The sequence below is a fragment of the Triturus cristatus genome, chromosome 1_2 (genome assembly GCF_964204655.1).
Source record: "Triturus cristatus chromosome 1_2, aTriCri1.1, whole genome shotgun sequence".
NCBI classification, from domain to species: Eukaryota; Metazoa; Chordata; class Amphibia; order Caudata; family Salamandridae; genus Triturus; species Triturus cristatus.
The window spans coordinates 923,356,792-923,377,350 of NC_140580.1; the positions used below are offsets into that span (position 1 = coordinate 923,356,792).

Here is a 20,559-nt window from a genome sequence, read left to right on the forward strand (position 1 = left end):
ACCTCCAGGGAACAGGGCATGAACCTTGTGATATCTGGGTGCATGTGGAGTGACAGCTTTGTGGGGAAACAGAGTGGCGGCTATGGGTTGAAGGGGAAAAAATAGAAGCATTACATTTGTTTTTGGATACGGAGAGATGCAACTCCATGGTTAAGTGAGGAGAGTAATACATGAGGTGTGGGGTGGATAGTCACAACAATGGTGGACCAAGGTGTGCTGAGTGCTCTGTGTTTGATTGTTACAGAATTACTTTTTTTGTCGGGGTAAATGACAACTGATTTTATGCTGCCAAATTACCTATCTCCAGCAGGCACTAGGGTTGATTTAGCAAGCTCTGCTTCTCCACATTGTTCGGTTATTTGGGAAGCTTTTGCTGCTGGACGTTTCGCAGGCCTTTTTCTCACTGTCTGCAGTCTTCTATATAACGCTGCTTCCAAGTTCTTTCCAGCAGGAACCCAGGCACTAAGCTTGGATTTTAAAGCATGGGTTTCTTCTTCAAAGCTGCAATGTCCCCCTGTGATCGGAGTGGAGTTCTGAGACTTTTCTTTCAGTTTCCTCATAAGCTTTCACGACTCCTCATCTGGGCAGGTCTTGGAAGCAAGTGAGTGCTTAAAAATGGTCCAAAGATAGACAAGCCCTCCGTGTACCACAGGCTAATTTTTCCTGTTCCAGGATCTCTACATTTCCTTAAGCTTTATGTTAACTGAAAAAGAACAAAATATCTGAACCCATTCCCACAGATCCATCATCCACTGTGCCTGAAGAAATACTTTCATTGACTAAGCATTTCTGAAGTGCCCAGGACTAGTATCCACACACTCTTTCAATATGCCTGGCCTTTGAGGCCCAGAAGTTCCCCGTCCAGCCAACACTACTTCAAAATATGCTAACTGTCTTGCCTGCTGGTAGAAGTGTTCCTAAGCAAATACTTTAATACGTGTTTAGTCCCTTTTTCTCTAAAACACTCTATTGTCACACCACCCTAAATGCCACAACAGACCCAGATGGTCCAATTTACTTCTGCTTCTGTACAAGCCTGCCTTGAATTACCTCCACACTTCTTTCTAACTTGGAAACAAGATATGACCCAAGCAGCCTGGAGCTGCTCTCCAAGTCTGGGACCATTTTGTAAAGATGTCTTTGACATGCCAGCCATCTTTTGAGACGGTGGACCACACCATGCCCAATCACACTTGAGTTTCTGATGTACTCCACCTTCACCCTGCTGGAAGAATTCGCACTAATGATGCATTGCGACTGAACCAAACTATTTGAATTCCCATTTTGGAGACCAATATTGGATCCTCACTACTTCTTGACTTTTTGGCTGTCCATCCCTCCCTTCATAGTCCTGAGGAAGACCCGCAGTGACGCTTACCATTCTGCGCCCTGTCCAGGGTCGAAACGTCAACACTTTCCCATCACACGTCTGCGCAGTTCTCTTGACCAATAGTCAATCAGTATTGGGTCATGCATTACATGTGTTAAATAACGAGACAGGACATAAATTCAACAATTCTTTTAAATTATGTCACATATGTATGTTTTGTATATAGTGTACTGTCCACTTCACTAGTCGCCACATGTCACCTTCTCACAATAGTCACCTTTGTATTTTCAGAATTTACTTGTATTTGTGACAGCCATTTAATATTCAATACTTCTTGAAATATATGAGTAAATCAATTCTCCCTGTGATTTCCTGATGTGTTTTCAATTGAAATAGTTTTTCATTTATTGTGTAAAAGTAAGTGTGATACACCTTTTCTCTTGTATTGAATACATTTATCACAGCAATTGTATCGCCCAACAGAACCAATTGTTTTCTATATTACCAATACCCAGGTTCTGAGGGACACCGGGTCACCCCATTATCCTAAATGGTGGCCTATTCATTACAGCAGCCCCAACCATTTGCCCACACTCGTTAGTATTTAGCTGAACATCCTTGAACCATATATACTGGTTGTTCCTATGCGGCGCAACAATCTAAGCCTTTCTTCCATTAGATGATTGTTTGGGGGGGTGGCTGGAGGGTGGGTCTCTTCCATCTAGTCGCTATGTCCCTTTTGGCCACCACAATGGCCATACCCTGAAATGCTTTGTCTGCCCTGGAGCCTCCTATACCCTCCAGGATCCCCAGGAGCAGAACTTGAGGGGAATGAGTGGAACCTCCCATCCCAGGACCACACTCAGTTCACCAACTACTTCCGCTCAGCAGTTCGATATGAGAGCCCAGGACCAGGTCATATAATAGAAGTCTGCGGGCTTCTCCGTACATCGTGTAACCTAGCAGGGGTGAGATATGCGCAATGGAGATAGTAGAGTTGGATCAGTCTCACTCTAGCAAAAATGGTGATCACCCGGGGGCCATAAGGGCTTCCTGCCAGTCCTCATCCTCCATAGGTCCCAGCCATCGTTCCCATCGGGTCCGCAAGTAGTCTAGTGTGATGGGGGAGTTACTGATGAGGGATTTATAGATATCGGAGACCCCTCCTCTTCACAGTTCCCCATAAGGATTTTACATTGTAAGGGACTGAACTCTGGAAGTGTGGTGCCCCTGGATATGTGTGTGTGAACAAAACTGGGTGTGGCTCTAATCGGCAAGGCTGAGCCGCATAACTATGAGAACAAGAAAGTGCCAATGCTGATAAATCATTCAAAACAATCAATGAAACGTAGAAGATGACATCAAACAACCACGAGAGTAGTATTTATTTCAATATATTTTCTTAAGGTTCTTGATCTATCTTGTATGAAAATTATTCTTGTATACAAGAGTAAGAAGCCGTCAGCAAATTTTAAATACATAAACAAATGAATACGTAGTGGAGAAAAAAGTAAGAGAACTACACTAAACTCATCTGCCATGAAGACAGACGTGATACTTTAGATAAACATTCATACACCACTCCTCATACATCCAAACAGACATTCAAACACGCTTTCCTTTGGTAGCCTATTTCTTGCTTATTGGAATTTACCAAAGGACCTATCAAACCTGGTGAGAATTGAACAAAACTGTATAAAGGTGCATGACAACAATTGTTGCTCCAATCTTTCACAATTCAGGTAAATTTGTAAGAATGCACCAGCTTAATATATTTACACCAGTGTTTGTTAACACAATAAACGAAAGGTCGACGCGTTTCGAACCCCTAGTCCTTGAATGGGGGGTTCTCCTCAGGGCCAAGACACAGAGTGGCAGCGCGAGTCAAGCCTTTTAAAACAGGGACAAATCTTATGGCGAAAATGGTCACTTTGGAAAAAGTAGGAGTTTTCTTATAATGCAAAGTTGACAAGTCCCATGATTGAAAGTAGGGCGAGGGAGCTCTTAGCTAATGTCCGCACTCTGCTGCAAACCAAGTGCTTCCCGCCGTTAATCAGATTCGGCGTCGCCGTCTCCAGTTCGAGAGATCACATTGCGGGGCAATGAAGGGAGAACTAAGAGCTTACAGGGGCAGCCCTGCCTTGTTCCATGGCTTATGCAGAATTCTTCTGACAAAACCCCATTGGTCACGGGCTGTTGGATTGGAGTATCAAATCCTGCATGAATCCTCTGAAGTACGGGCCAAATCCCGCACGGATCAGAATGGCTTCCAGGTAGCACCAGTCCATCGTGTCAAAGGCCTTCTCGAAGTCTATCAACAAGAGGGCCAAGTACAGTGGAAGGAGATGACTGTGAGCCAAGGCCACGTGCAAACATCTCAGGCAATGTCTCGTACTACGGTGGGGCATGAACCCACATTGATCAGAGTGTATTAGGGTCGTGATTACCCTCTTTAGGTGAGTCACAAGAATTGTGGCATAAAGTTTTACTTCGGTATTGATAAGTGAAATGGGGTGGTAGGCTGAGCACGAAGTGGAGGGAGGGTCCGTTTTAGGGATGACCACGACTGTCGCCATGTCAATGTCTCGCGGGAAGCCACCTTTCTCCGCTGCCTCTGTATATAGCGCTTGAAGGTGTGGTGTCAGAAATTCTCTAAATGCCAAATACTCCGCTGGGTAGCCATCGGGCCTGGAGTTCCTACCCTTAGGCAAAGCAGAGATGGCCTGGCTAATCTCTTCCCGCGCGAGTTGCTGGTCCAGCAATTCACTATCTGCCTCCCACAGTCTCTGGAGTAGAACGTCCCGCAGGAAGTCAGATCCAGGGTGTGTGCCCGAGTTTCACGTTCTGGAATAGAGAAGTTTGTAGTAAGACAAATATGTCTGGGCTACTGCCATCGACACCTGTTGTGTGTTAATGTCTGCATCCACCATTTCGGCAATAATCCTATTGGCTAAGGGGCGAGATGCTAGTCAATAGAGGAGCTTAACATTTTTGTCTCCCCATCCGTATACACGGGCTGTGGAGGAACTCCACTTTTGTTTAGCCGATTCCAAGGAGATGAGACGGTTTTCCTCACGTTCGAGGTCTAGCTGGCAGGCTACATTACCCCCCGCCAGTGTGGCCACGGCCTTTTCCAACTGGGCTGCACGGGCCTCCAATTGGGAGGTATTCGTCTCGGGCCGGATGTATCTCTTTGATATATACTTTGACAAAGCCTCCGGCCGCCCACAGCGTACCGAAGGAAGTGACCATTCCCTCGTTTTGTTGGAAATATTGCTTAAGCTCATCTTTTATTGCTTTTTTGCAGTCTCTGTGCTGCAAGAACCAGACATTAAGTCACCAGATGGGGCGAAGAGCGTTGGTAGGTCTTCCCACATCCAGAAGTAATGGTGAGTGGTCCGAGATTCCTCGGACAAGTGTGTGAACGATTGCGACCTGGCGACAGTCAGGGCGGGCATGAACATGAAATCGATACGTGAATTGGTATGATGGGCTGCAGATGTATGCATGTACTGGGGAAGGCATGGGTTCCATACTCTCCAGACATTGGATAATCCCAGTTGGGAGGCCCGGTCCGCGAGTTTCTTGGCACTCGAGCACCAAAGTGGGGAGGAGACGCCAGTGACGTCCAAGCCTGGGTTCATTACTACATTAAAGCCCCCCCCCCCCCCCACCCCCTGGACCACTGTTAAACCGTGGGGAAGAGAAGTCAGTAAGGTTGTAGGATCACGGAGAGAGGGCTCAAGGACTGCTGGGGGTATGTAGACCATTATCAAGTTGAGAGCACGCTCCCCCACTGTTCCAGTGAGGGCCAAAAAGTGTCCTTAAGGGTCACGGAGTTCTTGAGTAACTACAGAGTGAAAGGAGTGGCAGAGAATGATTGCCACTCCTTGGGGGGCCCCCGAAGGAATCCCGTGTGGAACACCCTGTCAAAACCTTGTCGAGCTAGGAATGGGCAATGGTCACCTAGCAAGTGGGCCTCTTGCAACATGAGTGCTTAGGGGGCGGAGTGGTTTGAGAACTTCAAGATTACAGCACCTTTCACCTTACCCAGTAGACCATTGACATTCCAGGAGAGGATGCGTAGGGATTCCAGGTCAAGGTTGGGTGTCTCCCTGGGTGCTCCCGCTAGGGGGGCTGCATTGGTTGGCCTGGGGCATGGTCAGGCCCTTACATATGAGGTCTATGGGCATGAAGCACTGGTGTGTCTCTGAAACTATGTCCCCACATGGGTGGTGTAGGCATGTCGTGTCGTATGTCTTGATCAACCAGAAGAAAGAAAACGAGAATAAGCATATAAACATCGAACTGATCACCCCTCCCCATACTTGGTCCCTTGAAGCATCTGTCACCCTGAAAAGGAGAACTGAAACAGGTTCAAACATTGCAATTTTAGGACGGAGTGGTGGGCTGGCTCCTCCATGTCGTCGGATGTGTGAATGTTCAGGAGTCCAGAAGTGTTTGTGGCCATCAAGGCCGTTGCTCGGTAGCAACTGCTACATTCAGGCGCAAACGTTCATAGTGCTGGACTGCGAGAAAGGTCTGAGCCTCTGATTCCTTTATTGCTGGTGTTGGAAATTGGGTCCGGGGCACCTCTTCACTTTGATCTCGTTCCTGTGAATGAGCTTGTGGTCTTGTCTCAGCGAGGGAGCCAGATTTGCTTCTCATGGTCGCCTTGGGTGATGAGAATTTCTTCCTGCTTGCGGGGCATCCCTGCCAGGACTGGTTACGTTGCCGTTGCGGTTTTGGTGGGCGTCCCACTGTGGCATTAGGTTGCATCCATGTGGAGTAGGAGGAGCACCTGTTGTGTCTGGTCAGGGGACGTTCTTCTGTGGCCCAAGCCCACACCTCTTATGGGGAATCAAAGAAGTGGCTTTTGTTGTTGTCAATTACCCTGAGGCGGGCCAGAATAAGGAGTCGGTATGAAAGATTGAGAGCACGCAGCTTCTGTTTGATTGCTTTGTAGGATCTCCATTACGCTTGTACCGCCTTAGTATAAACCGGTCATATCATAACTTTATTCTCTTGGTAAGAGAAATTAGTTTGAGAGCGCGCTTCCTGTAGTATAGCGTCTCTGTCCTTGGCAGTGAATGTTGCATATGCATTCATCTGGACACATTAAATGAAACCTGTCCCTTAAATATATATATTTTGCACCCTCTTTAGCACAGCATGGTTGAGTGTAGACCCTTAAAGTCTAGTAATAGTGATTAGTTACTCTATCTGTGGGTCTATTTTCATTTTGTTCAGTTTTTAGTTCATGTCTTACCAGAACTGTTGTGACTATTGAGCCCCCCCCCCCCCCTTCTTCTACTCTCACATCAAGCCAGACTTCAGGGAGGTACTGCATAGTACTCTAGATCCTACAAATGGGTAACCTGACTACATGTGCGATACACCCTGGGCAAGACCCAATTCTTGGATTGCCTTGCAGTTTTCCCCACTTGTATTTGTCACTCTAAATGCCAAGCCTTTCTTGTGTGGCTGCTAGTCTAAGCCCCACTCTAGTCTGGTTTATCCACCCCCATAGGTTAGTGATTATCTCAATCTTGCCACCATCCCACCTCCATTGTGGATGAGAATATGTCCACCCCACAAGTACAAGTGGCTGGTTTTGATGTTCTGCTACCCCATCCAACCTTTAGGTGTGTGTACTCCCATCACACTCTCCTCTCAGTTAACCTTTCCACCCATTTGCCTCAGCAATATGAGAACTTAATGTCACACTGTGAGTATAAAAAAACTAGCTTGCATCCTTCATTTGCATACAGTTGAGTAACACTCCAAATCTGGTTTGATGCTCAACTGCTGAATTTTCGTTTATCCTCCTATTTTAGCAATATCTGATTTAGATCGACAACCACACACCGGGGTACGTATAATTAAGATACAGGGAGATTAGCCCAGGACTCGCCGAGCATTCTAATAGTTTGAAATCTGTAGAGGGCACATAAGAGAACTTCAGACTACTGTCCCTGCCAGGGGTGTAATGCAGGCCCCTACAGCCGATGTGGCACAGGCGTCCCCCACACTTCACGCGGCCTCAATCCTTTAATGGGCCCCATTCAGCCCAAAGCTAATGAATATCTGTGAGATATGGGCCCTCGCCACATGCAGCCGGTGGGCCCGTAATTTTATTTTATGCCACTTTTAGCAGCTAGATTGTTAGCTAGAACGTTCACTGGTTCCTTTCTGGGCGACCTTGGTTTCGGGAAACTAACCACGTATCCACAGAATGTGTGAACTTGACTGCAGAAAAGGACAGGTTTGCTCCAGAGGGTAAGTAATACAACCCCACAGCCACACTGTAACCAAGCAGCTATATTTATCTTTCATTGCGCTCGACCCTGCTGACTGCTCAGAATTAAAGCACCATACTTCATAGAAAGCACACATTGAATTCCAGAAGCACCTTCAAGTGTTCTGAGATATTTTCATGTATTCGATTTTTTTTTCCCCATGACGGCTGGTCTGACCCCAATCTCCCACAGTGCTGGCTTCTCAGATTGTCCTGCCTCTCACCAACTCCTTCCCACAGCCTCCAGATAAGCCTTCAAAGCGTTTTTTCTTTTTTTGGAAGAATGGAGTAATCTTGTTTTAAGAGTAAAAACGCAATTCTCATTCTTGATAGAAATATTATTACATTTCCAGAAATATATTTTGTTTTAAAATTGTGGCACTTTTTCCTTTGATCAGTGCTTTCTTTGAAGCAGTTGGTTCATGTATATGGCTTTTTAAGCTTCTTTTTAGTAATCTAGCTTGGTTATTTATCCTGCTACCTAAGCTTGAACTTTCAGGGGCACACACATGACATTGGAACACTATTAAAGTGACTTGGATAACTAGAGAATGTGTAGATTTTCTCTGGCAGCAGCACAGATAGTAGGAGGGCAGTCATTAACGTACATTTTTTTTGTTTTTATGCCTTGCTTGACAGTGCAACTGTCACCTAACCTTTTCACCTACACCAATTTAATTCTACTGATCTTTGCTTCCTCACAAAACATTCATATTCTCATACTATTTGCCTCTTATGCTTCACATTGGTGCAGATTTACGACTTTCAGGATTTCACAAGCTTACAAACTTTTGCGACTTCCATTTTGGTATGGGCAGATCTACATGCACAATTGTTCAAATGATTAAACTTTGAGAGTAAGTGCAATTTCACTTGTTCGAAGATGTAACTTTTTTCTCCAGTGGGATAATAATTCCACCCGATTTTTTTTTTTTTTAGAGGTGGTAGCCCTCATCAGTAGTAAATTTCAAACCTGTTCCTCGATCAAAATGGGTTGGAAAGAGGTTAATGGTTACTCCAAGACTTGAAAATAAGTTGTAGTAGATTTGCCTACATAAACTTCTTCATGCAAGAACATTCTTTTATCAAGGGACCAAGTTTTCCATGTTTACACCTTGCCTACATGCATAAAGAAGAGCTTCACGTTTTGGGCATTTAATATTTTTTTGTGAACCACCTTATTGCCATTTTTCAACCATATGTGATATTAAGGAACACAACAAAATGTGTTCAGAACTACTATTTATCACAGGGTCTGCATGTAATAAGCAGCAGGTGGAAGAGAACTGGTCTTTGGTTGAAGTTGCGAAAACTGATTGTTATGGAAATGTCATTGTTTGAAGCATGTGGGCAGTTGTGATTGAAAAAAAGTGATGGGATGCATTAGGTCGGAAAGAAAGTGAAGAGCACAAGGCAGGAAGATAGCCAATTAAAAGAAGAGGTTGTGGGGCATTTTAAAGGTATAAAAAGAACAGGTGCTCCAATAAGTGCATTCCAAGGTAGGAAGAGGGATTGCTTATAATAATGTGGCTACTTTGCACGGCAAGTAATGTAGTGCTGTAAGTGGATTGACCTTGTGAGACAATGTAGACCTCACCAAGCTGTGATGTTTTAGATGGACACATGTAAATCGAATAGTTGACTTGGACAGTTTTTGTCTTAATTTCTCAGATTCAGTTTGAAAAGATCTGAATAGTTTCACAGAAGGTGCATGATACCCAATTGGTGTGGGGAATGTCCTATATTCATGTAGGGAAGTTTAGACAAATGTGCAATTTGAATGACTTTAGACTGCAGCCAGAATTACCTCTTGGGATAGCTACACCTTGAAGATTCAGTTTTTCTTTATTCTGTAGTATAGGGGATGAACTGTCTTTTGAACTTTTAATTTGTTCCCCCAAAGTTTTAACCAACAAGCTGTGTCTATTGAATGGGTCTGCCACAGAATAGTTTAGAAGGCTTCTGTCTCACATGCAGTGCTCAAGGTTCCAGTCATCCCGTCATAGTAGGGAAGAAGTGGAACGTAGAGCTTAATTAGATTCATCAGGGTGGTGTAGTAGTAACGAGTGAAGCTTTGGATTGGTTGCATTCAATAATGGTAGCACAGTGGAGGAGGCTGAATGAGTATGAATGTTAGTAATCTCAACCAAGGGTTTTTGATGGACAAGCTTCCTTGATCAATGAGCAATTCACTTGCCTTGATCCTTTGATTTTCATTGCATTCGTTGTTTCATCTTCCCATCAGTTTATAGCATTGCATCTTTTACGGTGGCATGATGCCTCCTGTGTACTATGTTTTGGACAGTGGGTCTATGGTACCAGGTTTGGTGCATGACGTTTTGGGTTAGCTTTGGCATTTGTGTCTTTCAAAGTGTGATGCAGTGATTGTTTGGAGGGAGTTGGTACAGTTTTTCTAAGATGACATCCTGTGTCCACAAAACCAAGTTAGAAGATGATGAACAAATAAGTAAGGTACTGAAGTCTCAATCAAATGTTTACAAGTGGTATAAAGGTAAGGGACATCACCTGTTTGGGGTGCACTGTGCTAGCAGTCAGGATGGTGTGCCGGATAAAATGTTAGTGGGTGCAGGAATATAGCAAACACAACATGATGATGTACGGAGTGCTAAAACCTTTCAACCTCTCACCCCCTAGTCAAGAGATCTGGGTTTAATCTGTTGTTCGTTTTATCACTATGCCACCCCAGTTTGGACCCAGCCATATGCAAATCAGTTTTGACCCTGCTCCTCATGGGTACAGTCCAGCCCAAACTGCCTGACCAGGTCCTCCCTGGACTGGAAACGAGCATGTGGGATCGATTTCAGGGCATCATCCCTCATCGGCCATGCTTGCCTGAATCCAGTGGCGCAGTGAGTACAGGACCCACGTCTAGGCATACCCTTCCCACTTAAGGCAACAAAAGCAAAAGGCACAAAAGCTGGACGGAATACTGAACAATACAGACATTCACCCACAGTCACAAAGATCTGGGCTTGATCCATCTTTTTTTTGCTCACCATGTCACCATGAGTGGGTATGCCCAGACGTGGGTCTCATGCCCTCGTTTGGGCATACCCTTGGGCACTTAGTGCGAACATAGCTAACACAGCAAGATGATGGACGGAGTGCTGAAACCACTAACCCCCAGTCACAAATATCTGGATTTAATCCATTGTTCTTTTGCTCACTATGCCACCCCAGTTTGGACCCAGCCATATGCAAATCAGTCTTGACCCTGCTCCTTTGGGTGTAGGAATACCAGTCAAAGTTAATTGAGCCTGTAGAAAGTGTGTGTCAATCTTTATACAAGCATGTGTTTAACAAGTTACTCAGTGTGGGGTCGATTACAAGTCCTGTTCCAAATGTGAACAGACAAGTGACTCAGGTTCTGGATGCTATGGTATGAGGGAGGAGATGTTATTGGCTGTGGATGCGGATAAGAAGTAGCTGGATGACCTTGTACTGGTATCTATGTCGCACTTTCCATATACCTTGTGAGGCCTAAAGTGCATGAATTAAGCGCAGTAGGGATTAATAGCCCCTTTTTGTTTACCTCAAATGCTTTGTGACTGGATGAAACTTGGAATATAAGTCATTGAGGCGGGGCTGTCGCTTGTCTCTGTGGCTCAAATGAGAGAGGGAGGGAAGCTTTACATAATCAGTAGAGGCTGATGAAGTGCTCGGTGATCTGGTACCTTAACACCAATACTCATTTTAATGATACCCAGTAGTCACCTGAGCAGGGGCTTAAAGTGGTGCGTATGGGAAATGATTTGGTGGTGAAGTATAGAAGTTTAGCAAGTTGCAATAAATTGTTGAACTTATGGACAACTTCATAAGTGCTAGGATGCACTGGCCTCTCCTGTACAGCAGGTGGAATGAATGAATTGGAAACTTGTAGAGCACGCTGCCCCTCCCGCTGTGCCGAAATAAATAACTCAAGAAAGAAAAAACTCCAGAAGGATTCTAGGTCGGAGAATAAGAGAGTAACAATGCACATCGGGGGGATTAAAAAAAGCCAGGTCTCCAGCTGCTTTTCTTAAAATTACTTCAGGTTCAATAAATCTTAAATGACTGGGAAGTTGGGCCATACCTTAGCATCCTGTCTGTGATGGTCGGCAGGGGTGGGGGCCGTCTGTGATGATCGGCGGGGGGCCGTCTGTGATGATCGGCGGGGGGCCGTCTGTGATGATCGGCGGGGGGCCGTCTGTGATGATCGGCGGGGGGGGCGTCTGTGATGATCGGCGGGGGGGCCGTCTGTGATGATCGGCGGGGGGGCCGTCTGTGATGATCGGCGGGGGGCCGTCTGTGATGATCGGCGGGGGGGCCGTCTGTGATGATCGGCGGGGGGGGCCGTCTGTGATGATCGGCAGGGGGGGCCGTCTGTGATGATCGGCGGGGGGGGCCGTCTGTGATGATCGGCGGGGGGGGCCGTCTGTGATCGGCGGGGGGGGCCGTCTGTGATGATCGGCGGGGGGGCCGTCTGTGATGATCGGCGGGGGGGCCGTCTGTGATGATCGGCGGGGGGGCCGTCTGTGATGATCGGCGGGGGGGCCGTCTGTGATGATCGGCGGGGGGCCGTCTGTGATGATCGGCGGGGGGCCGTCTGTGATGATCGGCGGGGGGCCGTCTGTGATGATCGGCGGGGGGCCGTCTGTGATGATCGGCGGGGGGCCGTCTGTGATGATCGGCGGGGGGCCGTCTGTGATGATCGGCGGGGGGGCCGTCTGTGATGATCGGCGGGGGGGCCGTCTGTGATGATCGGCGGGGGGGCCGTCTGTGATGATCGGCGGGGGGGCCGTCTGTGATGATCGGCGGGGGGGGCCGTCTGTGATGATCGGCGGGGGGGCCGTCTGTGATGATCGGCGGGGGGGGCCGTCTGTGATGATCGGCGGGGGGGGCCGTCTGTGATGATCGGCGGGGGGGGCCGTCTGTGATGATCGGCGGGGGGGGCCGTCTGTGATGATCGGCGGGGGGGGCCGTCTGTGATGATCGGCGGGGGGCCGTCTGTGATGATCGGCGGGGGGCCGTCTGTGATGGTCGGCGGGGGGGCTGTCTGTTATGGTCGGCGGGGGGGGGCTGTCTGTTATGGTCGGCGGGGGGGCTGTCTGTTATGGTCGGTGCGGGGGCTGTCTGTGATGGTTGGCGGGGGGGTGGGTGGGGGGGTGGCTGTTTGATGCCTCTTTGATCGTCCCGGGAGGGGCAGGCACTGATTATCTTTCAAGGTCTTTGAGACTATCTTTAATGGCGTGTTGGATGGATGTCTCGTTGGGGGGAGGAGGGAGCCCTCACATGACGGCGTAACACTATTAAAGTGCATAACTAGATAATGTATGGTTTTCTCTGGCACCAGCACCGATGGGAGGAGAGCATTTCTTAACCTACATGGATGTTTAGGTCTGGCTTGACAAAGCAGCTGGCATGACCCTTCAACCTACATCAATGTTAATCTACAGTTTTTTGCTTTCACACGAATGCATATCTATTCGAATGCTATTTACGTGTAATGCTTCACATTACCGTACAACTTTCCTTCTAAAGCCAGACCTATTGGCATTGCCAATGCTTGTTCTGCATTTTAGATTCGCCGACGGCGGCTTGCTCGACTGGCTGGAGGACCATCATCTCAGCCCACTACGCCACTTACTTCTCCACAAAGAGAGAACCCTCCAGGGCCACCGGTGGCGGCTTCTGTCCCAGGTCCTTCCCACAGCCTTGGCCTCAATGTTCAGAGCACCACCCCGGCTACCTCCCCAATTGGAGCTTCAGGTATGTATACAATCGTGGTACATATGGGGTGACTAAGCATGTTTGTCTAGTAACAGGAAAAGCACCTGTTCGGTACTAACCTTGGGTGATTTTTTTTTTTTTTCGTGCTTAATATTTGTGAAATGTTGGTTTTTAAAGAATATTATGCAAGGATGTCATGGTGGTGAAATTGTATGCATGGTATTTAATCATGTACAGAAGGCAGACGGCTTACCATCCTATTGTACTGTCCATACTGTGTTTAAATTCACACACTAATGTTTTGCGAGCCCTGTGGATGCAGCTCCAGCACACGTTTGTAAAAAAACAAAAAAAAAACATTTTATGCTTGAAGCAATTCTACCACTAGCAAAGCCTTTGCACTGAGCACAAACAAAAACCCCACATAAATTAAGCGATCTATAGGTGATCCAAACTTCATACCATAAACCATTTGGTAGTAACTCCTTATCCAGCTCGGTGAGTTCAGCAATAGCGGGTGTCTCATTCTGAGTAGCAATGAGTTGAGAAATTAATTGTTTTTTGGCTTCAAAGGGCAATTCTGTTTGTTGACGTCTGGCAAATAAATTGGGAGTATATATGGTACACATAGAGAGACAAAGCCTCTCAAGGACCATCTCTGTAGTCCTCTTCCCCTACACAGCATATGCTCATAGTCCTGCACTGCCTCTGACGCAGTTTGTCAGCTTGCATCAGTGATGGACATGCAGTGCTTCATGACCCAATCTGCCCATCACTGGAGTCCAGAGTGCACAGAATTGGGTTCTCATTGATCACAAACCTACGGGGGGGGGGGGCGCAGGTGAATTGAGACTTGGTCCCCATAATAATAATATGTCTGTGTGCCAGGTGAGAATTCTGCCACTTGGACCACTCGTGTGCAAGAAGACAAGGCCTAAAGTGTATTTATTATGTGTCCGCTATCCTTAAGCAGACTCCTTTCATGCCTGAGCAATTAATCACTATAGAAATATTTTCTTAACAGTGCCATGGTTCTGTGCTTATCTTAAATTGTATCTGCTGTTCACTCATTTTATCTTTAGAAAGCGTCCCCATGATGGGAGTTTCCTGGACTGAAATGGCTCAAATTATGAATTTTGAACATAGTACCTTTTTTTATATCCCCGACCGATTTTTTTCCCCCCCCCCCACCCCCCCCCCCCCCCCACAAGCTTCCGGGCCAACGCCCCCTGAACTGTATAAGAACTAGCCATCCATAATAATTTTTCTTTTGGACTTGCAAGGCATTAGCATTTCCTGCCCTTTAGAACAAGGTCTAGGTCTTATCAATCCAACTGGAAGACTCCATGAACTGAACCTTCCTGGAGCCACAAGAGTTTGCATCTAGGTGGCTGAGACTGACCCAGATGACATTGGCTTCATGTGAGGGTTGAGGATGTGCTTCGGCAATGATAGAACTATGCCTTTTGTTAAACCTGTATTTCCCCAAGACATTCTCTTTTTGTCTTTTTGTGTGAAGACATTTATGTCTTTCTATACTTCGCATACCTCTAAATAAAGACATTTATTTTAAATGCAATCGCTCTGACTGGACATTGAAACCTTGACTACTCTATCAAATGGTATGAGTTCCTAACCTACTTTCTACTCCTCGAGGTAAGCTGTGAATGCTTCTTTCTAACTACCATTTGAGAGTCAAATGTTCAAAGGAAATAACTTGTTTACCCAGTTGGAGTACAGTAGTGCTCAAAGCCCTGGACCACTAGTTTGGAACAACTTTGGCTGCAACAGGCCATATAGACTGTTGCATAGGCAGAGGGTTCTTACTTCAGCCCTTTTAGATGTAATTCAAGTAATGGCTTCTACTGAAGGACTCTAACGTTAGGAATTTACTTTGCATAATGCAAATGTGACTTTTAAGGATTTCTTACTGATGCAATTTATCTGTAAGCTGTTCTTAACGTTTTCTGTAAACCGTATACCTAGATAGTTCTATTTCGATGTTTGTGAGGTAGTGAAATGGCCTAACCTACATCATTAGGACTCCCGGACTTTAGGCTTTATTATTTCGCCAGATTATTAAAGTATTCTGCACAGTGGTGCTTGGAGGGTCACAACATGGAAAAGGCAGTGCTACTGGACTGGAACAGAGGTACACACCTACCAATGTACCTGAAGATGGACACACAGACCCCCAGGGAATGCCTGTTCGTAGTCCCAACAGGTGGCGGCAGTTTGGGAGCAAGCTGTTACTCGGGTTATCCGACCCACTCCCATTACAATGCTTGCAGGGGTTCGTCCGGTTCCAATCGGTGATGGATATCTCATAATGGTGTAAAGGGGGATGCTCGACAGCTGGAGATTTATATATGAATGGGACATTTCTGACATACTAAGAAGTGATAGATTGATTCCTAATCCCTAAAGGTCCCTTCCTACAATATACCTAAATATCCTACATAGTTTGCGAAATATGGCCCTCATTTCCGGATGAGCCAGCAAGTGTCACACACACAAACTTTGTTACTTAATCCCTTTAATTTGTTTCTCTCTTTTATAATGCTACGTAACTCCTACATTCCGATCAAAATGAACATTGTTGCACATAATTATGCCAGGGTGTGCAAACCTAGGTGCGCCATGGTGTAAACTTCACAAACTGCCTTATGGGCAGATTTTGAGTATTGTCATATGTGCATGTTCTATAATAATAATGTAGCACTGTAATAAAACTAAGTTTAACAAAAACCTTAAAACAAACCCATGTGTCAGAGTAAAAAGAAAGTATTGCTCTAAGTAAGGTTGCTGGGATTCCCCATTTTGCGAGCTAGGCCCATATTTTGTTTCAGTTGACCCAATATCAGCCTGCTGAATAGTCCATAAAGCGCACAAAGAGGGGTGGTGAGAGGTCAAAGAAGTGTAATGTGCCAGGTAGGACAGGCTGACTATATTATCAGTGGTGGACGAGTGTTGCATAAGTCCTGTTTGGTGAAAGAGAATTTGATTTGTTCTAGATACCCATCTCCCTAATTCTTAGAATGTTTATGTAGGCGTTCCCATCAAGTAGTGCAATTAGTCATTCATTGCCTATGATGGATTTATTCCCATTTTTGTAAATTGCGTGTGAGATGGACCTCCTCCAGGACTGTGGCACCTCTGCAAATTAGAAGCTTTCCACCTACAGAGGGGTGAGGCAGTCTACCAAAAACCTATCTCTGCTTTAAAGAGTGAACCCCATTTTATCTGATTTATTGAATGGCTTTGCAGACAGTGACTTTGTTTATAAACCTTGGTGCTGTATTTAGCGTGGTTGTTCTCTAAATTCTGCCCTTGTGTTCACTTTTGTAGCTGCCCTGTGATTCTGCATCTGTGTAGAGCATTTGAATGTGTTCAATCCATTTCCCCATAGGTACGCTGTTCCTTCTAGTGCTAGAATTATTATTTAAGGTGTTGACATGCTGGCAAAATTTGTCCTGGTTGTTGCCACATAGAAGTGAGTGGACATTGAGCCATTGTGATTTCGCATGTTTCGCTTATGTTTTCCACAAAGGAGCACAGTGATTTCTTTTTATTTTACTTAGCTACTGTTTTTGCTATACCTTCTGACCAGTGTATTTAAATCTGCTTTACTACTCATTGTACCATGGCGGTTTAATGGTCCAAAATGGCATGGTAGCTCATAAGCTGAGGTTAGTTTTTTCCCTTGGAGCACGGTATATTGAGCCCCGGTCTAGTTGCAGATGGCCGGTCTTGATGTTTAGATGGTTTGTTTGTTTCCACATGATGAACTGATCCTGGTAAATCTTGCTTCTCTTTAACCTCCTTAATAGGGAGTTTTTTCCGCCCATGGAGATGCCTAGGAGTTTTAATTGACCAGCAGTGAGCTGCTCAAGTTGTAAATGTATTATTGCTGGAAGGTGGTAATTTTTAAGGCATTCCAATACAACAAAGGCTTTATTTACTTGATTCAAATAAGATGGCGCTCACATAGAGATGTAATCCAGTGTGGCATACGCCTTAATATATGCGGGTGTTTGCTGGTGATACCATTAGATGTCGGAAAAGTCTGTAAATAAATGACTTCTGTGTGTTTGTATACCGCTGTCAATGTCCCTTGTTAGATGACCACTAGTAATTTATAAGGTGTCAGTGAATTCATCCAGGTTATTGTATTGCTTTGAACTCCCAGATAATCGAAAACACCGCCTTCCCACATGGAGGCTCAAACATGACGGAGCAATAAAAACAACACAACACCACCTGGAAAGGGATTTCACTTTTATAAAATGAAACTCATCAAAGAATAAGGCATTTGGTTTTATTTATGCAACGCTCTCTAACAGAAAGACTTTCCCAGATGTCAAAAGAACAACATTCAAATGTATGTAGAGATATAAATATATGTATATATGCAAGCAATAATAACACACTTATAGGTTTAAATGCATTGAATAAAATACATGAAATGCAAGCAGATAATAGAATGATATAAAACTCAAGCAGTTAAAACTAGACTTCCTGCAAGAAATCAGAAAGATATATACACTAAATACATCAGATGATTACAACCACTGAAGACTTTGATGTGCACACAGACACTCTCACATCACAATGACAATAATCAAAAACAAGATGCATCCCTGGCTGCAAACTTAATCTTGGCCCACTCCAGACTAGGGGATTTACTGCGAGCCGGCGCACTGTAGACGTGTCTGTCATTCAGGCCAAACAAATCCCAGTTTCCAAGTCAACAAAACCCCAGTTTTATCATCTCAAAACACACTAGAAGGTTCCGAGAGGCCCTCCCTTGCGCCAAGGAAACTTACTGGAGTTGGCCACTTTCCATGCAAGCATTCCAAAGGCAAAGGAGTTCTTGCGTACGTTCTGCATTCTCATGTTCCAGCATTTATCTTAACGAAGCATACAAAAGTCTCCAGCAGTACATTCAACAAAGCAACCTTGAACGTGAATAGCCTAAACAACTTGAGAAATCGGGGGGGGGCTGCCTGTGTGCGCAAAAGCTCAAGCTAGGCAGAATTCAAGATTTGAGCACCACTGCTTATAGCACTGCACTCTGAGACCAAGAAGTGCATTCCACATCTCTCTCTCTCTCTCTCTCTCTCTCTCTCTCATGCTTTCAAATGCACATTCCACATGTTCTATTCCTGGCAAGACTGTTCTCCTTTGTGAAAGCTCGCCCACTTTAAAACTACAAGTTTATTTGAAAGACTTCTTCAAGGAAGCGTGCACATGCAGGGAAAAATGATGTCGTACATTCAGGCTAGGGTAAAATAAAACACCAAAAGTCAATTAAAACAATGGTAGTAAAAAGATCTCACCCACGCACACAAGGCACTCCACAACACCGGACCAGCGTACCTCAACAGCCGATTCTACACCTCCACCCGCCAGCTCCGCAGACCGTGCCCTCGCCACCGTCCCCCGCATCCGAAGAGTGACCGCCGGCGGCAGATCATTCTCCCACCTCGCCGCCAAGACATGGAACACCCTCCCCATCTGCCTGAAGACCTCCTAACCTTCAGGTGACTTCTCAAGACCTGGCTCTTCTAACAGTAGCAGCGTGTCCCGCCCCCCCCCCCCCCCTCCCCCCAGCGTCTTGAGACCCTCACGGGTATGTAGTGCGCTTTATAAATACTATGATTGATTGAAAAGGTCATCACACGGTTTCACAACCTAGGAGTGCCTCTAGCACAGGGGACTCCAACCAGTAGCTCGTGAGCTGCTGTAGGTCTCCAGCTACCTTCGAGTAGCTCACATGTGTAGGCTAGCATTACAGTTATGCATGTTAAAATCTCCTGTTGCCATTATCTTGTGTGTGAATAACCTGCAAAAAAAGAGCACTTTGCGCAAAAAGCTGTCACTCTGGTTAGCAACACTTGTTTTACCCATTTATAAAAATTACGCACCTTAATTGTAACTGCTTGAAACAATGATCTGTTTGTGTCAACTACTGTGGTTTCCACCTTTATACTTGAGGTTACGTGAATTGAAAGGCCACCTGATGGACATTCAAGTTTGTTTATTTTAGTTGCCAGTTGGGGCATTCTGTGATATCTAGCAATATGTGGTGGGGTCGTCGCCCAAGTTTCCTGCAGGAAAACCATGTCCCCGTCTTTTATGAATTTAAGTGCTTCTTGTTTGCTAAAAGTCTGCTAAAAGTCTGCCTTAAACCAGCTACATTCCAAGAAATTGTTGGTGGTGCTTGGCGTAGGTATCGGTCTTGGAGGATAGCGTCCACGTGATCCAACCCATTCTGATTCTAAGTTTGATGTCAATTGGGTTTGCACTATGTGGTTGCCATGTTGACTTCTATTTCAACTTATACAGATCTGGAGGTTCCTATGTGAATTTGGATCTGATGCACTATTTTCTCCCTTCAGATACTTGTGGTGGTTGCTTCAATATTCTCCAAAGCCCTATTGTTTAAAACGTGGGGATACCTTTCTGTCTTTGTTTCAATGCCCCACTGTGCAAATGCAACTTTTTCGCTGATGACTTGTGCCATGTAAGTTGAGGATCTCAGGTGACTATAGTAGATTCTGTTCTTGAGAACGGAGGCAATTTGCCAAATTAGATTCTTAGGATGCCTTTGCTCTGGTAGTGGCCTAAAGTGGAAATATGCTGTAAGAGGAGCAAGATATTTGCCTTGTTCAATATATCTCTGCGGCCCCTTGATGTATATACTGGAGTAAAGATAAGTTTATCTAGTGTACATTGGTCATCAGAGTTCCAAGTAACTACATCATTTAAAGATTTTTCGTTTTGTAAGAAGCAAGTGTTTGAAGGCCAGATGGCATTGGTGCCCTCTACGGTAGGAGTTAGGTTTGTTGAGTTGTTAAAACTACCTAGCTCTCTCTGGCTTGCAGGCTATGGGTACTAGGTGGCCGTAAGTTGTATCAACCTGCTGTAGTTGCCCCTGTCGATTGTTCAATTTCTGTGAGACATTTGGGGACTGGTCTGAGCTTGGCAGAAACCATGTTGCATGGATATGGTCAGAAATCCTTTTAAATCGATTCATTCCTCTATACTCATGCACTTGTTCCATGTTTCTTGGGTTGCTGATCTATTTGAGGCAATGTCCACTAAGGGGTGAATGCTCTCTGAATTAGTGGGTTGGATGGATTGAGCCTCGTGGAATATTGGTAAAGGTTTCAGTTGTACCAGTGTTTCAATTTGGGCT

The 20,559-nt window shown here is 45.5% G+C and overlaps 1 protein-coding gene across 3 annotated transcripts in view; it reads left to right on the plus strand.

Moving 5' to 3' along the window:
• UBE4B (ubiquitination factor E4B) overlaps positions 1–20,559 on the plus strand; it is a 918,898-nt gene that overhangs the window by 15,454 nt on the left and 882,885 nt on the right. For all 3 annotated transcript variants that reach the window (XM_085609806.1, XM_085609805.1, XM_085609804.1), the window contains exon 2: positions 13,211–13,397. In XM_085609806.1, coding sequence (XP_085465932.1) covers positions 13,211–13,397 — 187 coding nt within the window. The remainder of the gene's footprint in view (positions 1–13,210; positions 13,398–20,559) is intronic.